The 23,028-nt window shown below is 48.9% G+C and overlaps 1 protein-coding gene, 1 long non-coding RNA gene and 2 pseudogenes across 4 annotated transcripts; 2 read left to right on the top strand and 2 right to left on the bottom strand.

Moving 5' to 3' along the window:
• The first annotated feature begins 2,122 nt into the window (after positions 1–2,122).
• LOC135286540 (feather keratin Cos1-1/Cos1-3/Cos2-1-like) lies at positions 2,123–2,428 on the top strand. Its single transcript, XM_064399627.1, has one exon. The coding sequence runs from the start codon at positions 2,123–2,125 to the stop codon at positions 2,426–2,428; it is 306 nt and encodes a 101-aa protein (XP_064255697.1).
• A 3,126-nt stretch (positions 2,429–5,554) lies between these two features.
• LOC135286683 (uncharacterized) lies at positions 5,555–16,082 on the bottom strand. Of its 3 annotated transcripts, XR_010350792.1 has the most exons (5): positions 15,952–16,082; positions 14,810–14,948; positions 13,735–13,900; positions 6,105–6,293; positions 5,555–5,597 (listed from the first exon to the last, which is right to left on the bottom strand). It is a non-coding gene; the product is annotated as an uncharacterized LOC135286683 (long non-coding RNA). The 3 variants fall into 3 exon arrangements; XR_010350794.1 differs by lacking the exons at positions 13,735–13,900; positions 14,810–14,948; positions 15,952–16,082 and adding exons at positions 7,373–7,461; positions 7,565–8,015; XR_010350793.1 differs by lacking the exons at positions 5,555–5,597; positions 6,105–6,293 and adding an exon at positions 13,246–13,688 and having other exon boundaries at positions 13,788–13,900.
• Positions 16,083–18,358: 2,276 nt separating this feature from the next.
• Positions 18,359–19,113, bottom strand: LOC135286886 (feather keratin Cos1-2-like; annotated as a pseudogene).
• Positions 19,114–22,069: 2,956 nt separating this feature from the next.
• LOC135286787 (feather keratin Cos1-1/Cos1-3/Cos2-1-like) lies at positions 22,070–22,824 on the top strand (annotated as a pseudogene).
• Positions 22,825–23,028: the final 204 nt, after the last annotated feature.

Here is a 23,028-nt window from a genome sequence, read left to right as displayed (position 1 = left end):
TCTTCTCCTTCTTCTCCTTCTCCACTGATGTCTGCAGAGCTACTTCTCTCACATATTCTCACTCTGCTTTTCTCTGGCCACAACTACACCTGTGCAATGATTTTTTTTTCCTTCTTTAATGTGTTATTCCTGAGGCATCACTTCCATTTCTCATGGCTCAGCCTTGGCCAGTGTTGGGTCTGTCTTGGAGCCAGCTGGTTTTGGCTCTGCTGGATACTGAGGAAGCTTCCAGCAGCTTCTCATAGAAGCCACCCCTGTAGCCCTCCTGCTACCAAAACCAGGCCATGCAAACCCAATACACATGGATTTGAAGGGCGTGCTATTGTGAATATGAAAATGGCTGGATGGCCACAGACCACATGGAGGTAGGAGAAGAGGGGCATGCCTCAAGGCTCTGTCTTGGAACTGGTGCTTTTTTAGTATCTTTTTCAATCACAGGGATATTAGATAGAGTGTTCCCTTGGCATGTTTGTAGATGACACAAAGCTGAGCTGTGAAGATGACACTACAGAAAGAGATTGCCATCCAAGGAGACCTGGAGAAACTTGAGAAGTGGGCCCATGAGAACCTGATGAAGTTTAAGAAGTTCAAGTGCAGTGTGCAGCACCTGCATTAGGAAATCCCAGACATGAGGACAGACTGGGAGATGAACTCCCAGTTCATCTCTCTGATTGAGAGTAGACCTGTGAAGAAGGAATTGGGAGTTCTGGTGGATGAAAACCTGGACATGAGCCAACAGTTTGCACTTGCAGCCAGAAAGCCATCCTGGGCTGCATCATAAAAGGCCTGACTGGCAGGTTGAGGGCAGTGATTCTCCTCATCTAATCTGATCTTGTGAGACCCCACATGGGTCCAGACATGGAGTCTTCAGCAAGAGAAAGACATGAACCTCTTAGAGCAGGTCCAAAGGAAACCACAAAGATGCTCAGAGGGCTGGAGCAACTCTGATATGAAGATAGGCTGAGAGAGTTGGGGTTGTTCCACATGGAGAAGAGAAAGCTTTGAGGACACCTCATTGAGGCCAGTCAGTATGTGAAGGGCGCTTACAAAAATATGTATGCCGACTTTTTACACAGGCAGATACTGATAGGACAAAGTGGATTGGTTTAAACTAGAAGAGGAAAGATGTATATTTGATGTTAGGAACAAATTCCTTACTCCAAGGGTGGTGAGGCAATGGAACTTCATATAGAAGTTGATGCTGCCACATCCCTGGAAGTGTTCAAGGCCAGCTTGGATGCGACTTGGAACAACCTCATCTAGTGAGTGTCACTGCTTCTCTTTATGAAGGAGTTCCATCCAGACCAAGCCATTATATGATTATATGATTCTATGATTCTATGAGTGCTGCAGCTTCTTCCTGAAAGCAACACTTCAAACAATCCCAGAAGAGTGATCAGGATATCATCACTTTCCTGGTCTGGGCCTGTGCAGTATATAAACTGAGTCTTCTGCCTGCACTGCTGCATTCCTGCCTTAGAAATCCTGGGGCCTTTAATCCCAGGGATCAGAAGAAGCCTTCATTGGGGAACGGGCTGGAACAAACCTGGAAATGAAAAGGCAGCAATGCAGGAAATAAAAGCACAGCCCATATCATTAGGTGTGCTGGTTTGCATTCAAGATGAGCTTGCTGGGAAATTGTTACCTCTGCAAAGTCTGCCCCTGGTCCTGCGGCAGTGAAGGGCAGGTATAAAAGGCAGCCCAAGTCTCTGCTCTCTCATCCACTTCTCTTGCTTCCTTCTGCTTGGGAACCAGGTGAGTCTGAAGCCCCTTCTCTTTCTCTGCCAAAGTGAGATCTCCTCTTGGTGGACATTTCAAATAATGTTGGCTTTCTCATATTTGGGGATTGGAGCATCTGGTCATGAGAGAGGAAAGTGGGGAGGAGGCTGGCATAGAGAGTGGCTGGTGACGGTGGTTCCTTTTGCTTTATACCCTGGCAGAGAACTTCCTGAGTCAGGCTGCTCTTTGTAGGGCTCCTGGCCCAGTCTCCAGCTTCCCACTCATGATGGCCTTGGCTCTTTTGTGATGGGGTAACCAGGCTGCTCCCCACCACACACCCACCCAGTTTTGTGCTCTGTTTCCTCTCTGCTCTCTCTACCAGGTGCATCTACAGCTTCAAGACATGTCCTGCAACACCCAGTGCCGTCCCTGCCAGCCCTGTGGCCCCACTCCACTGGCCAACAGCTGCAACGAGCCCTGTGTCAGGCAGTGCCAGAACTCCACTGTTGTTATTGAGCCACCTGCTGTGGTGGTGACCTTGCCTGGGCCCATCCTCAGCTCCTTCCCACAGAACACCGTGGTGGGATCCTCCACCTCGGCTGCTGTTGGGAACATCCTCAGCTGTGAAGGAGTGCCCATCAACTCTGGGGGCTTTGACATCTCCTGCATCACCAGGCGCTATGGTGGCAGCAGATCTCGTCCCTGCTAAAGCTGCTGAGAAAGCCCCATCGAGACATCTCGAGGAACTCCGAATGCGGTGATGGGTAGAGGATCTAGGTTTTGAGTGCTGTTTGCACAATAGCTGACCGAACTTGCCTTTCTCTCCCTTTTCATTGTTTGCGTTGGTTCCCATGTGCTTCTACGTTCCTCAAAGGCCAGCTTGATAGGGACCATTTGATTTCTCCCCTTTGTGGGACAGGTAGACCAATATTATGCAGGAACTAGTCCAGAGCCAAGGAGCACAGACTCTCTGTTGCCCTTGGTGCTGCCTGTGCTGCTGACCTCTGCTTTCAGTGGCTTTGTTTCCTTCTTTCATTTCATTAAAGTTCTGCTGCATTCAAGTCTGGTGTCTGTGTGGTCCTTCCTTTGCTTGCACTTATGAATGCCAAAGGATAAAGGTGTTGCTTAGTCATGGAAGTGGGTGAGGGCATAAGGAGACCCTTCTCCATTCACAGAAGAATGGAATTTTGGGGCATCATGGAGGTGCAACTATTAAAGGTACAATTTCTTGGAGCTGAGGAAGACATCCCCTGGTTGCTGTGCTTCCAGACACCATCAAGCCTTGTCTTGATGTGTCTTTGCCCACCAATACCCAGAAAGCTGGGAGACCTTGAAGCAATAGCAGCCCCATGATTTCCAGAGGAAAGGTGCTCCTGTCAGTATGGTCAGAGCTGCACTGGGGCTGTTGATGTGAGGGTCTTGGACATAATTTCCTTTGCAGAATAATGGGAGTTGGTATGCAGACAACAACCTTTGCATTCGACCATGGTTTCTACTCCATTTTCCTCTCCCCTTCATGACTCGGTAGAAAGTGAGGACAAATACCTATTGAGCACCTTCTTTTCCCTATGCCATGGTCCTTTAGATCAGAACATGTTGAATCCAAGGTTCAGCCTCTGCCTGGCACTGCACTAGGCTGATGAACTGCACTGGTACATTTGGCATTGGCTTGAACACGAGGCAGAGATGTGTCTCAGAGCACACAGCACTGACACCGCAGTGCAAGCAGACTCACTTGAGCATAGCCTGGATGAAGCTGGCAGGACTTCTTAGCCTTCTGATGCCCATAAAGCAAGCCTCGTCCTTTTGAAATCCCTAGATCTTGGAAGAGCAGTGTCCTGGGCTGGAGAAGCGGGGAATGAGGACTGCAAGCCATGTTTAGGCATTCCCAATATTGTTTACAGTGAATTAAACTAAGGATCCACACTGGTATGAAATCATCCTAATTTGGACCAGGAATCATCATCAGCAGAATGTGAGCTTTGAAGCAGTAGGAAAAGGAGGATTGAAAATAGAGAACACTGCATTTCAGTGCCTGAGGTGAAGGTAATTCTTTGCCAGATTCGTTCAGCTACACTGAAGTTCTTTCAGACTCTGGGTGCTCTGTGGAGCTTATTGGTAGAGAAGTGGAGAATGTCTGGTAAGCAGAGCAATCCCTCATGAGGAGGGACACACACCACACCCACACAGACTTAAGCACGTCAGAAAGGAATCATGCACAATTTTTTTTTTCACCTATGTATATTCACACAGTCATAGCTGCACACAAGTGCACATGAGATAAGAACATGCAAAGTCACAGCCAGCACAGCTTCATGAGAGGGAAGTCTTGCTGTGTCAGATCTGATTTCCTTTTATGACATGGCAACCCACCTGCTTAATCAAGGGAAGGTAGTTGATATAATCTTTTTGGACTTCAGTGAAGCTTTTGACACTGTCTCCTGCAGGAGCCTTCTGGACAAAATGTCAGGCCCACAGCTGGAAAAAGACATCATGTGATGGGTGAGCAACTGGCTCACACATCAGGCCTGGGGTGACATCAGACTGGTGATCTGTCACTGCTGGGGTTCTGCAGTGCTTCATCCTCGGCCCTGTGCTCTTCATCATCGACATAAATGACTGGAATGCAGGACTAGAAGGGAAAAGCAGTTCATGGATGATACAAAACTGGGAGGAGCTGTCAACTCCCTCAAAGGCAGGGACACCCTGCAGAGAGACCTGGACAAATTAGAGGGCTGGGCATTCACCGACCACATGAAGTTCAACAAGGACAAGTGCCAGGTTCTGCACTTGGGATGGGGCAACCCTGGATGTACAGACAGACTGGGGAATAAGAGCCTGGAAAGCAGTGTCATGGAAAGCGACCTGGGGGTCCTGGTTGATGGCAAGCTGGATATGAGTCAGCAGTGCCCTGGCAGCCAGGAAGGCCAATAGTGTCCTAGGGGCATCAGGCCCAACATTGCCAGCTGGGCACTGTCAGCACTGGGGTGGCTTCACCCTGAGTTCTGGATGCAGTCGTGGGCATCAGTTTAAAAGGAGATGTTAATTTATTTGACAGCGTCCAAAGGAGGCCGCAAGGACTGGGAAGGGCCTTGAAGGGAAGCTTTATGAGGAGCATCTGAGGTCACTTGGTCTGTTCAGCCTGGGAAGGAGGAGATTGAGGTCAGACCACATTTCAATCTACAACTTCCTTGTGAGGGGAAGAGGAGAAGGCACTGATCTCCACTCTGTGGTGACAGGACTAGAAAGAACAGGCTCAACATATGTCAGAAGAAGTTTATGTTATATATTAGAAAAAACATTCTTTGTCCAGAGGGTGGTCAGGTACTGGACTAGGCTCCCCAGGGCAGTGGGCACAGCACCAAGCCTGACAAAAGTTTAAATAACATTCTCAGGCACATGGAGTGACTTTTGGCAGTGTCCTGTACAGGACTATGAGTTGGATTGGATGATGCCTGTGGGTCCTGTCCAATTCAGCATTCTCTGTGACTCTGTGAAATATTGAATTGTGGCCTCTGCTGTGGACATGTGGAGATCATGGTGACTGGGCTGGAGCATTCTGGAGAGGAACAAGGCCCCAGACATGGGCTCCACACACTTCTTTCTGGAGGAGAAGGAGGAGCAGAATTTGTTTTGGTTCATTGTTCGCCAGCATAAAATCTAAGAATTGAGTCATTCCTTGCCAAGAGGGCCACCAAAGACCCCCAAGGCAGTGATCCAGATTGACATAATTTGCTTTTACTACACTTGTCCAGCATGTCACATGAGTTCTCTGCCCAAGCTGATGTGTTTTGATCCAGAATTGCTTGGACCTCTCATCTTGCCACCAGGGAAAAAAAAAAAAAAAAAAAAAAAAAAGTGTTCACTGGGGAATGTGCCTGAAATAAAAAATACAGCACAAAATAAAAACACAGCCATTCAGGAAGCCAAGCCACAGCCCATAGCATTAAATGGTATGTTTTGAATTTCAAATGTGATATTTTGCATTCAAGATGAGTCTGACAGAAAATAACTCAGGGCCTGGCAGTGACTGCATAGGAGCTGGTAGCTCTTTTGGAGCCTGGCAGGATGAGGCCAATGAGCCCTCATACATTTCTGCAGAGTCCCTACCTCCTGGCCAAACATGTTCTTTGACTCACTCCTGCTGTGGTGCTCCTCGTGTATCTTTATATTTTTCTTCCTCCCCGCCCTCTTTCCAAGTACCCCTCATGCCCCATTATATGTTCTGCATACAGCAGTGCCAGCCTTGCACCCCTTGCTGCCAGCCTTGCAGCCCCACCCCACTGGCCTACAGCTGCAGTGAGTGGTGGAGTTTTGAGAAAAGTTCAGGGAAATAAATGAAGACTTTTTATTAAAAATGAAAACAAACAAAAAAAAACCCTGACCTTTTTCATAGGAACAGGCAAGGAGGCTCAGGTGAGTCTCTGATTGGTTCCCGCCAGTCCTTGGTTCTATGCAGAGCATGGGCTCAGAGCACTCGGGCTCTGCATGGACACAGCTTGGTGTCCTGGCAAATGGACTCTCCTCCTTCTCCCAGTTGTCATTGCTGGGTGACAATGATCTGCCCAATGATGCTTGAAAAAGATGGAAGAAAACATGGGTCAGGGATTCTGCAGGGAAAAGCTCCAAGACATGAAACAAGGGGATGCAAAGCAGCAGCAGAAGAGGCTCCCTTTTTGTTTCTTGTTCTGTGCTACAGCCACATTTACAGGAGCAGTAAGGGGGGTGTTTGGGCAGGAGGTTTGAGACCTCAGGTCAGCATGTATTCCAAAGCAAAATAATGCCATTTACCTCCCATAGGGATACCCCAAAGAAAACCAGATCTTCCATGCCTAATATCATGCTGCCCTTAGTCTCCAGGGAACAGCCTGTAGTGCCTGGTCCTTCTGGGCAGTCTCCAGAACACCTCCAACAGGATGAGGGACCTGTGAGATGTTTAATCCTGCTCTCTGTTTCTAGTCCCTTTGGAAGTCTCCAAGGTTAAAGGAGAGAAAAAAGGCAAGCCCTGGCACTGCAAACATGCCAGGAGGAGTGGGTAGTCAGGGCATGCTGCACAACACATGCCAGCTAGAGGAGAGATTGGGACACCCTAAGAATGAGTTGGATGAGAGAGCTTTTTTGTCCTTGCATGAACTATCAAAGGTCCTGCTAGTTTGGGTTGAAAAGTAAGAAAATGTTTACCACAAAGAGAGAAAGAGATTCTGCAGTACTTTTTCTTCATATACATCTTTGAAAGACTAGGCTGAGACAAATCAGGAGGAATGGGCAGAAGCGATGGAGGATTAGAGGAGGAAAAATGAAACAAGGGGTCCAAGATGATCAGGAGAGAAGACAGTTTTCATCTCTCTCACTATTTTTAAATTTTCAAGTAGTAACATCATCTAGACAAAACAGGCACACACCGATACATTAACTAATATTTCCCATAATTTGACCATAATTTAAGACATAATTCACAGCTTCAGTCAGGAAGACATTGACAAACAGGTATATCCATCCATACATGGGAGAAATGTGATTCACTGCTGAAGTCATAAGTCCTTTGCACAAACTCAACCAAAAGTCATTCACCAGACTATATCCTGAATATATGACTTAAATATATGACTTATATGACCTGAATATGTGGCAGCAATCTTAACTTGTGAATTACCTCAGCCTTGCATGTCTGGAGAGCTTTGCCTGCCTGTACTGAGAGGGTGCATCTCAGCTGCTTGTCGTCTTGTGTAGGACCCACAGACCCTAGATTGTTGCAGTTCAAATTTATTTCATTAATTCCTTGTTAAGTGGTTTGTTCTGTTGTACCTCCGTGTTGTTCCCAAGTTGGTTTTCCCCAGTGTTTTACCTTCCCTCAAAGATGTCCCTCACACCAGTCCCTTGTTCCAGTTCTTTCCTTGCCTATCAAGGCAACCCAGCCCCTTATTCCTGAACTTTGCCTGCCACTCTTACCTTGGGCCAATCCCAGACTGCGACAACCCTTTGGAATTCCCCTGAACTTTGAAGCCCCATTGGCCCATGTGGCTTATCCTGTCCTCCCACCTACCCTGATTGGTTCTGATCTTTTTATGTAATCTCCTCACTCCTCCTCAATATCTCTCCATTGGTTGTTCATTTGTATCCACCCCCTGATTTGTTACTATATAAAACTCAAGCACAGCACTGCCAGAGGCTCTTTTGTTCCTGATCTTTTCCCTTGGAAGAAGCTCTTCCCTGTTAAAACCTCAAGACTCAAGAGAGTCTCCTTCTCCTTTTCCCAATCCCAGCTGTGGCTGTGACAGTATTCACTATAGAGCAAGCAGCTCTTCAGGTTCACTTGCGGGTAAAATCCAAACCTCAGTTGTACCCCGCTCCTGGTGTGGTGTCAGAATTTCTCCAGAGGTAGCCCAGGCTCCAGTGGCTGCCTCTCTAGACTAGGTAAGGGAGTGGAGGAGAAGGAAGAGATGAAGCTGTGGCCTGGACCCAGGAATTCTTGTTTCCCTTCACAACTGTTGCCTGATTTCTCCCTGATGGCTTTTAGACTGCTGAATAGCCTGAGGAGACTTCATCAGCTCCAAGGAAAAGGGCAGGAAGAAAGATCCACTGTAGGGAATCGCACTCTCTGCTTCCTCCACCTATTTTCCCTGAGTGGACTGGAAAATTTTCTAGAGAACAAAGAACGACTTAGAGGTCCAGGCTTGGATGCAAAAGTACTTTTATTGAGTCTAAAGAAGAAAAGGAGGTGGCTCACAGAGAGCATCAGATGCAGCCACTAAGATGAAGCAGAGCTCCTGCAGAGTGTGCATCTGCTTGCCCAAAAGAGGGAGGGAGGGTCACGTGTGCCCATTAGACTGGCCTCAGGAGACACGGACAGTAAAGAAAAGAGGAAAAAAAGGTGGAAATGTGGAACAATGGCTTGATGCCGTAAAGACAATGTTCCAAATCTTTATCTCCTGCCCAGAGCCAGGTTCTGAGGTCATGAAAGTTCTTTCCTAAAGACTTTGCCAGCAGATTTAGCAGGGACGGCATCTGCTGCCTCCAGAGCAGCTGGTGATGCAGGAGAGATCAAGGCCCCCAGAGCTGATGGGCACTCCCTGAGAGCTGAGGATGCTGCCAACAGCAGCAGAGGTGGAGGATCCCACGGCGGTGTTCTGTGGGAAGGAGCTGAGGATGGGCCCAGGCAGGGTCACCAGCACAGCAGGTGGCTGAATGGCAACGTGGGAGCTCTGGCACTGCCTGACACAGCACTCATTGCAGCTGCTGGCCAGTGGGCAGGGGCCGCAGGGCTGGCAGCATGGGTCGCAGGGCTTGCAGCAGGACATGGCTGGGGCTCACAGGTGCACCTGGCACAGAGGGCAGGGAGAAGCAGAATGTGAGGACACATGAGAAGCAGCAGTGCACCCAAACACCCTGCAGCCAAGGCACCTCCTGGCCCAGCTCAATGCCCAGGAGTGTTCTCAGCCCAGTCCCAGCCTCTCTCTGTCTGCACAAGACCTTCTCTCCCCTGCCCTCTCCCAGCACAAGCAGCACCCAGGCCTTGGCTCCGACAGCCCCTCCCAGCTGTGACCTCGAGCCAGGCAAGAGCTGCTCTTGAAGCAGCAGCCGGAGGAGGAGGAGAAGAGGCTCTGCACTCACCTGATTCCTGAGGAGGAGAAGGAGGTGAGAGAAGTGGATGAGAGAGCACAGATTTGGGCTGCCTTTTATAGCAGTCCCTGCCTGCCTCAGGCCTTAGTGGAAGTCATAATTTTCTGACCAGTTCATGTAAAAATGTGGACCATGCCAGTTAATGGTAGGGGCAGTGTCCTGGTTTTCTGCACCGCTGCCTTTTCATTTCCTGTTTTCTGCCACGTGCTTTCCTATGTGAAGATCTCATTCTGTAATTGCTGGGATGAGAGGCTCAAGGATTTCTGTGGTAGAAGTCTCAGATCAAGGTTTGTTGGCATTTCTTGTGGGCAGGTGATGTTCACTTGGGTGATTTCTGAGTGGTTTGGTTTTTTCCAGGTTGTCAGGAAATGGGCATCTCTGTTGTGCTTCTTGCCCAGTCACCTAAGGACTGCCACGTGAGGGGACATGACAGAGCTTCCTACCCTCTGTACTTTCTTAGCACTTGTTCTCTGTGTCTCCCCAGGCCAGTCTAAGTGGGGATATTTCGCCCTCTCTCCCTTTGCATGGCAGGCAGATGGACACCATGCCGGAGCTCCACTGCATCTTAGTGACTGCCCCTGGTGGTCTCCTTTCTTTCATAAACTCATTAAAGTTGTTGTGTTCTCATGCCTTGGCCTCCAAGTTCTCCTTTGTTCTGTGGCAACTCTTCTAATCTGCTCATGTACAAAGTTTAAAAAGGCAGGGTTTGGGAGTCCCTGCAGTGGATTTTCCTCTGTGTTCTTTCCCTTGGAACTAATTAAGACATCCTTGACTGCTGTGCAAACAGAAGCCACCAATGAAATCACAAGTTCAAAGAGTGGCAGTAGAGGGGATAGAATACAAAAGTTCCTTTGCCTTCAGCCTTGAGTAATGCTCCAATCCATGTCATCCCCCAGATATCCATGGTATCCTGCATGCAGAAAAGTAACTCTTCAAGGCACTACTGGGCTCAGAATAACAACTTAGGTACAGTGTCCCTTGAGGCCTGTGAGGTTCTTCACATGCACCTGCCATCAATTCAGGGCAGAGATGTGATCTTTCTCCATCTTACTGACCCCTGTGCACATTTTGCTATGTCCAGAAACCAAGGCTTCATCTGTTCCTGCTGATACCCAAGCACTGGTCTCAGTTGCCAGCATTCAGATCATCTCCAGTTCCTCTTCACTCAGTGTGTGACCCTCATGGACAGCTCCTCCTTGTTGGTCCTTGTGTTGAAACTCTCAGTGCTCTTGGTAGATCCTATTGAGCTCTTGGTAGATCCTATTGAGCTACTAAAATACTGTGATAAGGTCCTCCCCAAGAGTCCTGTTCTCCAGGGAGAAAAGGCTACACTCCTGTCTTTCCTCATAGCACAGGTTCTCCAACTCTTTTCTTTTCTTTGACACACACAATGGGGTGGGAGCAGCTGCTGGATCAGGATCAGCAGAGGCTACATCAGGGGACTTGGATTAAGCAATGACTTTCCTGGGTGCAGGTAGGCCAGTCAGCAGAACCACCTGGATAAAGATGACCACAAACCCAATCTACATTTGACCAGGGCTTGCAGGAAGCAATGGTTTTCCTGGTGACAAGGAAAGTCTCCATCAGCATTGATGCAGCAGTGGAGGAGTGGCAGATCTTCACAAAGGAAACATGATGAGAAAAAAACATTGCAGTAAGGTCTGCAGGTACTGACCGCTCAATGCAGGACCATTCTCTAGGGTTAGCAGATACGTGGAGAAGAAAAGGTTCATTGTATGTGTGGTAATTCCTGATTGCACTGACCTTTTGATTGTCTCATTCTTAATTGTCTAATTCAAATGCCCAAGACTCCTGATAGCTGCACAGTCACAGAATCATGAAAACACCTTCAAGATCATCAAGTCCAACCATAAATTTAACACTGTCCACTCTACCACTAACCCATGTTCCCATGTGCCACATGTACACTTCTTTGAAATCACCTCCAGGAGTGGTGACTCAACCACCTCCCTCAACAGTGTGTTCCAATGCTTGATACTGAATTTTTCCCTGATATACAATCTAAACCTCCCCTGGTGCATCTTGAGGCCAATTCCTCCTGTCTTATCACTTGTTACTCAGGAGCAGAGACTGACACCCAGCTCGCTACAGCCTCCTTCCAGGTAGCGTTAGAGTGATAAACTTTCCTTTGGCCTCCTTTTTTCCAGACAAAATAAATCCACTTCTCTCTAAAAAGTAGATCAGAGGTGGAGGTTTTATCACATGTCACTGGGAAGAGGAGAGAACACAATTTTTCTGAGTACTCCTAGTACAGCACTAGGGTCAAACCCTCCCAGCAGAAGCCCACCTGAGTATAACACTGAGTGTTGATCACAGAGTAATGAAGGAAGCAAAAGGAAAACTGTCTCATGTCACATGCAGACTTTGGGTATGTGTACAAGAACCATGAGATCAAGGTTGATTTCTGGCCACCAGAAGAGTCCAGAGGAATGCCACAGGTACAAATCACCTGGATGCTACTGGCCCTTAATCTAAACCTTCTTTGTCCACTGATGTCTTTCTGCCCTGAAATCCTTGATGCTGTCATCCTGGCACTTTGAGAAATGACCTTTCATATAGGAAAGCATGTGGCAGAAACCAGGAAATGAGAAGGCCACAGTGCAGGAAACTGGGACACAGCCGCTACCATTAGCTGGGGTATTTGACATGAACTGGTCAGAAAATTATGACATCCACTAAAGTGCCTCTGGGCCTGAGGCAGGCCAGGACTGCTATAAAAGGCAGCCCAAGTCTCTGCTCTCTCATCCACTTCTCTCACCTCCTCCTCTTCAGGAATCAGGTGAGTGCAAAGCCTCTTCTGCTGCTTCCTCAAGAGCAGCTCTTGCCTGGCTGGAGGTCTCAGCTGAGAGGGGCTGTCGGAGTAAAGGGCTGGGAGCTGCTTGTGCTGGGAGAGGGCAGGGGAGAGAAGGTCTTGTGCAGAGAGAGAGAGGCTGGGACTTGGCTGAGGTGGTTCCTGGGCTTTGAGCTGTGCAGTGCAATGTGGGCCAGGAGGTGCCTTGGCTGCAGGGTATTTGGGTACACTGCTGCTTCGCATGTGTCCTCACTTTGTGCTTTTCCCTGCCCTCTGTGCCAGGTGCACCTGTGAGCCCCAGCCATGTCCTGCTGCAAGCCCTGCGACCCTTGCTGCCAGCCCTGCGGCCCCTGCCCGCTGGCCAGCAGCTGCAATGAGTGCTGTGTCAGGCAGTGCCAGAGCTCCCACGTTGCCATTCAGCCACCTGCTGTGCTGGTGACCCTGCCCGGCGCCATCCTCAGCTCCTTCCCACAGAACACCGCTGTGGGATCCTCCACCTCTGCTGCTGTTGGCAGCATTCTCAGCTCTCAGGGAGTGCCCATCAGCTCTGGGGGCCTTGACCTCTCCTGCATCACCAGCTGCTTTGGTGGCAGCAGATGCCATCCCTGCTAAATCTGCTGGCAGCATCCTCAGGCAAGAACCTCCAAGACCTCAGAACATGATTCTGAGTGGAACATGGTTCTGAGCAGGAGGTAGAGCTTCTGGACATTCTGTTTACAGCTTTAGGATGATTTCTTTCTCCTACTATTCCATCTTTTTTCTGTGCTGTTCATGTGTCTCCATGCCAGCCCAGGCGACCTGTTTGTCTCTCTTCCTCTTTTGGGCAGGCAGATGGACACCCTGCAGGAGCTCCACTGCATCTTAGTGGCTGCTCCTGGTGCTCTCTGTGAGCCATGTCCTTTTCTTTAGACTTAATAAAGTACTTTTGCATCCAAGCATTGGCCTCTGAGTCATCCTTCATTTTCTGTCAAACTTTCCATATTGCTTAGGGAAAATGGTGTAGGAAGAAGAGGGTTCAACTCCCTTGAAGCTGACAAAGTCATACCTGGCTACTCAACAGCCAAAGGTCATCTGGAAGACCATGGCTCCAAAGTTTTCAAAAGTTTTGTAGGGAAACAGCAATGCGTGGGCACAACCTGTAACCTCACTCCTGCCCTCCATTACCTGGTCTACAGTCTATGCCCTGCACGCAGGAGCATGGGTAGATGAGATATACTCCCTCAGCACAGGCAGGACTCAGCTGGTATCCCAGACATGCAGGACTGAGGTAATTCACAAGTTTGTTATCAGCCATACTCAGGCTAATGCAGCGGTAAGAGACTTTCAGCTGAATTTGTGCAAATGTCTTATGGCTTTATTACAAATCTGTAATTTTCTCGCGTGCATGGATGTATGTAATTTGTCCATTGAGTTCTTTCTGGATGAGGCCTTTGATCAAACCAGTGCCCACTGCTGCTGGGGCAACCTTTGATTGACAGTCCATGCTCACTTTGTGACCTCATTTCTGTGTTTGCACTGTACTGTGTTGTGCTTGTCTCTAGGAGAAAGAACAAGGATGTTTGTTGGAAAAATGGGCTGCCTACCTCTGTATGGCCCCTTCTCCAGCGACAGCCTGTTTCTCACAGTGTCTTCTTACCAACAGTCCTCGACTGGGTCCCTGTTATACTGCTATCTGTTATTGGTCTTTGACACACTTGATCATCTGGGCTCCTGCACCCCCTGTGGCTCAAACATCCATATGGACTTGGACTGAAAAAGGAGAAGTAGAGAAAGAGATAGAGAAAGGGGGAAAGCTATATAAGCAATCTCTGAATTTGGGGTTAATTTCTTTATAATACATTTTAATATACAATCTCATTATGAAAATAAAAGGCAAAAAGGTTAACATCAGAAGGACAGTCACAGGGTGCAACATTTCATTAAGAACTTCAGTTGCTCTTGGTGACTATCCAAATATAATGTCCCAGCAATGATGTTCCCTGTCTTTTTTTTGTTGCTTCATGACCCTGTGGATTTTTCTACATCAGAATGAATGGTAATCAAAATTTTCTGTCCATTTTCTCCAGCTTCCTTCAATAGCATTTTTCACATCCAAGTGAAGTTCATTCAGTAGGAATAGGCTTCTGCTCTTAAGTCAATGCATAATTAAATCATAACACTTGGTAAGATATAAGAGGAGCTAAATAAGTGAAATCACATCCCATAATGTCAACAAAGTTACAAGCATAAATATTAGGGTACTTGTATGTACAATAATGTTGTCTACAAATACAAAATCACAAGGGATTCTCACACAAACATATCCACTCCATCAGGCCCATCCTCTGTGCTCTAGGGGCTAGAGTGCATCTCCATTGGGATTTAATCCTGACACAATGATGTGGTATATGGTATATACTGAAGCACCACGTGCTGTTACAATGAAAACTGTGTCTTACGATTAGTGGGGTCATAAAGGAAAATTAATAGTTGCTACTGTTATCTAGTTGCTAGGAGTGGAATTCCCTTTTGTATTATTCCAGGTTACCTTTTGAATGCCACCTGCCTTTGTAATTGCTGCCCTAGTAAATTGCACCCACAGGAGAGAAGTGGGTGTAGAGCAGAATGCATATGGTTACCATATTGATTAACATAAACAAAAGAAGCCAGGGTTTCAACCTGTGGGTTGAGCTTGTTGATGTGTTAACCAAATTTGATTCCTGCTGGCCATGATTGCTCCTACAAAAATGATAAGCAGTTCTTTGATAAGTAACTCAGTCTTCAGTGGGAAGTGCTGGCACAATTCCCAGTAATGTTCCTGGAAAGATAAAACAGGACAAGTCTCAGCAGAGCTGGCCTAGACAGGTTACCACTTAATTGCTCAAGGTGTATAACAGTTTGGAGTAATGACAAAAGTACCTTTTTCCACTCAGAGTATGTCTGTTCTGTCTCTTTAAATGCAGTTGAGTAGTAAAAATATCTTTATTATAAATAACACGCTTGGCATGGAAATTGGTGTAAATTATCTTCTACTGTAAAAACAGGGTAGCGCACTGTTGTTGGAGGTTAGGATTTTGCCTTTTTTTTTTTTTTTTTCTTTCTACAAGGGAATTTTTCTCTTATTTGTTGCCTAAGACATGGAAACAATGATACTTGGGAGAGAAAAGACGCGCAGTTGGCTACAGTCTCTTAGCTGGGGAGTGAGCTTGGTGGCTAGGGAGGTTTTCTCTTGGGAAGTGCAGAGACATTGTGGGACTTGGCTGGGGGTCAGGGACTGAGCTCAGCCCTCTCTTGCCTTCTCTCTTGGGGGATCGGAGGGGAGACAGTTGTGGTCTTTGTGCTGGACTGCTGCTGTGGGGAGAATTTGATGCCACTGCAGAGTTTTGTCCCTCACTGCTTCTCCTTACCATGTGTCAGCTTCTGCTTGCAAGAGCAGCTGTTGAACTGGGACATTTCCTACACCCGATCTCACTGGGAGGGACCCTCACCATCTGCTTGGGTGCCTTGGGGGAAGCCTGGGACCCCAGTGTGGTCCCTCCCTCTGGAGGGAGCATTTCCTGGCTGTTTGCAGGAGCCTGGCTGCCACTGCCAGCCCCAGGACATCACATGAGAGACCTGAGAGCCAGGGGAAAACTCAAAACCTGGTCCCTCCACCTTCTCTCTCCTTTTGGGACTGCCCAGTTCCGCTGTTTTCTGCTCCTGCTCTGGTGGTTTCTGCTACATTTTAATTCAACACCCCATCTCTGCCTGGACCCTTGCTGCTCCTGCCACGGCTTCAGGGTTTTTTGCAACACTTTGTTTGCCTCCACAAGCCTGCTCACCTGTGTTGTTCCAGCTTGCCACTCCAAGGTTCCTGCTGCAGCACATTTCAGCACCCATAGTGGCACTGAGACCGGCTGCTCCCCGTAGTTTTGCAGATGCAGCCACCTCCCCTCTCCTCCACCGCCTGAGCCGCCATCGCGTCATGAGGGAGACGAGCTCGCGCCACAGCGCCCCCTGCTGGAGCGGGGGAATCATCGCACCCACCTGCCCGACCGGGAGCCAGCAGCGCCCCTGCTGGCTGTGCCCGGAACTGCACCACAGGGGAAAGCGCCTGCGGCCGGGAGAGGCTGGGACCGGCTGGCTGCTTCTCTTTGCTGCTGCTGTTGTTGTTTCTTTGCCTTGTTATATATATTCTAGTAAAGAGCTGCAGTTCCTTTTCCTAGATCTTTATCTGACAGCCCCGTAATTTCAAAGTTATAATAATTTGGAGGGAAGGGTGTAATATTTCCATTCCATGAAGGTTCCTGCCTTCCTTGGCAGACACCTGTCTTTTAAACAAAGTATTTTAAATTGTCAGTATAGGGTAGAGTGAAAGAGAAGCAAGAGAGAGACATTAAATCAGAGAAAGAAAGGAAGACAGGTCACCAGTCCTGGCTCGAGCATTGATTCAGCTGATGGAGTATCCAGGCAGAACAAGGCCATTTGTCTCAGAAAAGTACTGTCCTCCACATGGACCCCTCTCCACCCACATCCCATTTGTTCTCACAACTTCTTAGTAAGAACCATCAGGTGGCTGCACAGCCATCAACCTGTGGGTTTGAGACATATAAGAGTCCCTTTTCTTCTGTGCTCCTGCACCAGTGCTCAGTGAGATGGACACAGATGGTGTCTGTGCCATGAACTCTGGGCAGGAAGAGCATGGGAGGAACCAAACAAGCTCCATGGGGACACTGTGTGCCTGAGCTGTTATTTTGAGCCCAGCTGTGCCTTCAGGAGTTTCTGAAGATGCTGTGAGAAAAAACAGGATGTGGCTGGAGAAGGGGCCATACAGAGGTAGGACAGCACCTTCCTGGAATAACTAACCTTGCTGTAGTTCCTGAAGAGAAGCAAAACATGGGACAATACAAGGAGGCGAATGAGGTCACAATGTGCACGTGGACTGTAGGGGGGATCAAGGTCACCAAAGACCCCTGAAGCTTGTGACCCATTTCCAAAAAAGTTGGAATGAACAGACTGTATGAGCACTCATTTGCATAGAAAGCAAGAAACCTATATTTGGGGCAGACAAACCTATTCATGAAAAGGTCTGGGCACTGGCCTCAGGACCTTGGACATCCAATGGACTGGACTAGCGCAGGTTGATGGATGCTGAAGCCAAGACTGACAGCTCATCCACTGTATTGATCCAGGACATTTTTTTTCTCTCTGGTTCTCTCTCTTTATCTCTTTCTTTCCCTATATTTCTTTCTGTCTTTCTCTCATTAATTCATCTCCCCCTCTTTAATTTCTCACTTCTCTTTCACCAAGCTGCTTAATCCAAATCCCACTGCCATGTCCTTATATTGTAGGTCTGGGATTACTATAACACATCAAGATTCACACTAAGTGTGTAATTTATTAATAAAACTTTTTTTTTTTAATGCGGACTCTCTGACTTCTGCTCTTCCTTTTAACTGTGAGCATTTATGAACTTTGAGTGTTTTCTACAGCTTAAGGGTGGGACCCCACAGCCTGTGTAACTTGATTGGCAGATACTGATCCCATCTTCTGCATCACCTCAGCCCTGCATGTCTGGACAGCAGCTGGGTCCTGCCTGGTGCTAAAGGACTCTATGAGGTACCTGTCTCATCTGCCTTTGACCACATGTGCTGCTCATGGACCTTAGACTGGGTAATGCAGGGGAGGAGAAGGAAGAGATGAGGCTACGGGCTGGTCCCAGACATTGCTGTTTCCCTTCCCCATTCCTGCCACCCTTTGGAGCCATCTTTTCGCTGTTTGCCATTGGCTGTGGAGTAGCCAGGGATGTTCTTCATCAACTCCAATGGAAAAGGCAGAAAGGAAAATCCATTACAGGGACTCCCATGCTCTGCCCCTCCACCGTTCACCCTCAGCAGACTGGAGGACTTGCCACAGAAAGAAGGACAACTTAGAGGCCAAGGCTTGGATGCAAAACAACTTTAATGAATGTAAGGTAGAAACAGAGGTGGCTCACAGAAAGCACCAGGAGCAGCCACAAAGATGCAGTGAAGCTTGTGCAGGGTGTCCATCTGCCTGCCCAAAAGAGGGAGGGAAGGCAACAGGTCCCCCTAGGCTGGCCTGGGGAAACATTGAGAGCAAAGGAAAGAAAAAAAAAAGTAGAAGGGAACAATGGCTCAGACACTAAATACCATGTCTTAAAGCTCTATCTCCAGCCCAGAGCCAGCTGCTGAGGTCTTGGAAGTTCCTGCATAAAGACTTTAGGCAGCTTTAGCAGGGGTGGCATCTGCTGCCACCATAGCGGCTGGTGATGCAGGAGAGGTCAAAGCCCCCAGAGTTGATGGGCACTCCCTGAGAGCTGAGGATGCTGCCAACAGCAGCAGAGGTGGAGGATCCCACGGCGGTGTTCTGTGGGAAGGAGCTGAGGATGGGCCCAGGCAGGGTCACCACCACGGCCGGGGGCTGGATGGCCACGTGGGAGTCCTGGCACTGCCTGACACAGCACTCATTGCAGCTGTTGGCCAGTGGGGTGGGGCCACAGGGCTGGCAGCAAGGGTTGCAAGGCTGGCAGGACATGGCTCGGGGTCACAGGTGCACCTAGGATGGAAGGCAGGGAGAAGCAGAATGTGAGGACACATGAGAAGCAGCAGTGCACCCAAACACCCTGCAGCCAAGGCACCTCCTGGCCCACATTGCACTGCCCAGCTCAAAGTCCAGGAGATACCTCAGCCCAGTCCCAGCCTCTCTCTCTCTGCACAAGACCTTCTCTCCCCTGCCCTCTCCCAGCACAACCAGCTCCCAGCCCTCAGCTCCAACAGCTCCTCTCAGCTGAGACCTCCAGCCAGGCAAGAGCTGCTCTTGAAGCAAGGAAGAGAAGAGGCTCTGCACTCACCTGATTCCTGAGGAGGAGGAGGTGAGAGAAGTGGATGAGAGAGCAGAGACTTGGGCTGCCTTTTATAGCCGTCTTGCACTGCCTTAGGCCCAGAAGCACCTTAGTGGAAGTCATAATTTTCTGACCAGCTCATGTCAAATGTGCACTATCCCAGCTAATAATGGGGCTGTGTCCTGTTTTCCTGCACTGCTGCCTTTTCATTTCCTGGCTAATTCCGCGTGCTTTCCTATATGAAGATCTATTTCTGTAAGTGTGAAAATGACAGCATCAAGGATTTCCAAGGCAGAAAGACGTCAGCACAGGCAGAAGTCTCAGATTAATTGTTATTGGCATCCCCTGTGGGCAGGTGGTGTTTACCTCTGTCATTCCTGTGGTCTTGGTGGTGGCAAAGTTGTCAGAAATTGGGCACCGCTCTTGTATTCTTTCCCACGTGCCCAAGGACTCCGCTGTGAAGGCACATACTGCATCTCCACAACAGAGTTCTCAGCTAATGAGGTTTCCTGACCTTATTTGAATGTACAGTTCTTTGTTTGTTCCATGAAGACATGTGTGAGCACACGTGTGCTAGTCTAGGCTTGTAGTAAAATCCCTGGTCAAATTGGCACAAAGATAATTCTAGGAGGTATTCAGAAACACATGGTTAACAAGGCAGTCATTTTTTCAACCAGTGTGAGTTCATGAGAGGAAAGCCCTGCTTGTCAAATTTAATTTCCTTTCACAACAGGGTAACCACGTAGCTGATGAATGGTAGCCAACTGATATAATCTTTTATGCAATTCTGTGAAGTTTTTGATACCTCTTCTCACAGGATCCTTCTGGATAAAATGTCCAGGACACAGCTGGATAAATACATTGTGTGATGGGTGAGCAACTGGCTCATGGGTCAGGCACAAAGGGTGACAGTGGAGGGGTCACACAGAGTGAGGAGGACCTGGAGATGATTTGAGTGCTGGCAACTGAGGCCAGTGCTTGGGTCTCACTAGGAGCAGATGAAGCCTTGTTTTCTGGACATAGGAAGAGCCAATCACTAACAGCTCTGAAGATCAACATGCTGCTGGCCAAGACTGGGCCAATGAGAGAGGTCGGTAATGCCTCTGATGACATATTTAAGAAGAAAATCAAAACAAAATCACACAGCTTTTCTCCTCGTAGGGAAGAGGAGGAGTTGAGAACATGTGAGGGAAACAACATGGCAACACCAAGGTCAGTGGAGAAGGAGGGGCAGGAGGTGCTGCAGGTACCAGAGCCAAGATTCCTCTGCAGGCTGTGGTGATGACCGTGGTGAAGCAGCTGTGACCTTGCAGCCATGGGGATCCACAGGGGATGCAGAGATCCACTCACAGCCTGTGGGGATCCACAGGGGATGGAGAGATCAACCCACAGCCCATGGATGCATGGGGCATGCAGAGATCCACCCACACCCCACAAGGATCCACAGGGAATGCAGAGATCCACCCACAGCCCATGGGGATCCCTGGTGAATGCAGAGATCCACCCACAGCCCATGGGGATCCACAGGGAATGCAGAGATCCACCCACAGCCCATGGGGATCCACAGGGAATGCAGAGATCCACCCACAGCTCGTGGAGAAGGTGCCCTTGCTGGATGCCTGGAGGACGCTGTGATCCAGTGGGAGGCCTCGAAGAGAGAGGGGGTCCTGCTTCCAGGCTGGAGCAGTCTGTCCCTGGAAAGTGCACCCCTTGAAAAGATAGACCCATGTTGCAGCAGTTTTGGGAGGACTGTCTGCCCATGGGAGGGACTCCCATTGCAGCTGGTGCAGTGGGACTGTTGCTTGTGAGAGTGGACCCATGCCAGAGAAGTTAGTGGAAAACTGTCTCTCTGGACTCCTCTCCAGGAGCAGCAGAAGAAAATCTCGGTGATGAACTCACCCAAAAACCCCCATGCCCTGTCTCCCTGCACTGTTGGTGGGAAGGAGAGAGGGGCTGGGTGGGGGGAAAGGGTGTTTAAAGGGATTATTTTGCTTTTCATTATCCTCCTCTGATTCTGGTAGTAATAAAGTCACTTTGCAACTTTAAGTTGAGCCTGTTTTGCCCTTGAGGTGTTTTCTCCTGGTTCTTATCTCACTCATAAATCCTTTGTTATATTTTTTTCCCCTCTCCACTGCCCAGCTGTAGCAGGGGAGGGTGAGCGAGTGACTTTTCTGAGTGCGTGGTGTTGGGCCAGTGTCAAACCACAGCACTTGCATAGCTTAAGCATGCTTGATACCAATTCCAACTTGTGAAATATCTGAGAACTGAATATAACAACAGCAGCTGGGCCCTTTAGCCATCCATTAAAGAAGGTATGAGGTCGCTGCCTCCATATCTGTCGCTGTGTGCTGGCCATGTACACCAGGCAACAGAACAGAAGAAAAGGAAGAGATGAAGCTGTGGGCTGTTCCCAGGCACTGTTTTTTTCTACCCTCACTACCAGTACATTTTGGATTGGTGGTCTAATTGCCATTGGCTGTAGAGTAGCAGGGGATGTCTTCATCAGCTCCAAGGGAAAAGGCACAAAGTAAAATCCACTGCAGGTACTCCCACCCTCTTCTTCCTCTATCTTTTTTCCTGAGCAGACTGGAACAGTTCCCACATGGAATATGACGGGCAGACACTAAGATGCAGTGGAGATCCTGCAGGTTGTCCATCAGCCTCTCCTGTGGAAGGAGGGAGGGCAACATGGCCTCACTAGACTGGCTGGGGGAGATAAAGAAAGCAAAAGAAAGAGAAAAGTAGAAGAAGGAAATAGCAACCTAAAGCTCTGTCATGTGCCCAAACAATGGAGACCTTGTGCATGAAGGTGAGAAGCACAAAAGTGGTGCCCCTTTCCTGACAATTTTGCCATAAACAAATCTACAGGCATGAAACAGGCTCACATCACCTGCCCACAGGGGATGCTGCCAGCCCTTGATCTGAGCATTGTGCCTGTGCTAATGTCTTTCTGCCCTAAAGTTCTTGAACCTCTCATCTTGACACTTACAGAAGTTTGCATAAAAGAAAGCACGTGGAATGCACTAGGAAATGAAAAGGGAGCAGTGCAGGAAAACAGGACACAGCCCCATTATTAGCTGGGATAGTTTGCATTTGAAATGAGCTGGTCAGAAAATTATGACTTCCACTAAGGTGCCTGTGGGCCTGAGGCAGGCCGGGACTGCTATAAAAGGCAGCCCAAGTCTCTGCTCTCTCATCCACTTCTCTCACCTTCTCCTCCTCAGGAATCAGGTGAGTGGGAAACCTCTTCTCTTCCTTGCTTCAAGAGCAGCTCTTGCCTGGGCTGGGGCTCTCAGCTGAGAGGGGCTGTTGGAGCTCAGGGCTGGGAGTTGCTTGTGCTGGGAGAGGGCAGGGGAGAGAAGGTCTTGTGCAGACAGAGAGAGGCTGGGACTTGGCTGCGGTGTCTCCTGGACTTGAGCTGGGCAGTGCAATGTGGGCCAGGAGGTGCCTTGGCTGCAGGGGGTTTGGGTGCACTGCTGCTTCTCATGTGTCCTCACATTCTGCTTCTCCCTGCCTTCCATCCTAGGTGCACCTGTGACCCCGAACCATGTCCTGCCAGCCCTGCAACCCTTGCTACCAGCCCTGTGGCCCCACCCCACTGGCCAACAGCTGCAATGAGTGCTGTGTCAGGCAGTGCCAGGACTCCCACGTGGTCATCGAGCCCTCACCTGTGGTGGTGACCCTGCCCGGGCCCATCCTCAGCTCCTTCCCACAGAACACCGCCGTGGGATCCTCCACCTCTGCTGCTGTTGGCAGCATCCTCAGCTCTCAGGGAGTGCCCATCAACTCTGGGGGCTTTGACCTCTCCTGCATCACCAACCGCTTTGGTGGCAGCAGATGCCGTCCCTGCTAAATCTGCTGGCAGCATCCTTGGGCAAGAACCTCCATGACCTCAGCACCTGTCCTGGTCAGGAGATAGAGCTTTGGGACATTCTAATTAGAATGTCAAGCCATTGTCCCATTCTCCTCTCTCCTTTTGCTCTTTCATTTGCTCTCCATATCTCCTTAAGCCAGTCTAGTGGAGAGCTGTTGCCCTCCCCTCCTTCTGCAGGCCAAG

Source organism: Passer domesticus, chromosome 27, assembly GCF_036417665.1.
Source record: "Passer domesticus isolate bPasDom1 chromosome 27, bPasDom1.hap1, whole genome shotgun sequence".
NCBI lineage: Eukaryota > Metazoa > Chordata > Aves > Passeriformes > Passeridae > Passer > Passer domesticus.
Note: the sequence above shows the minus strand (reverse complement) of the source record. Positions and strands in the feature narration are given on the sequence as shown.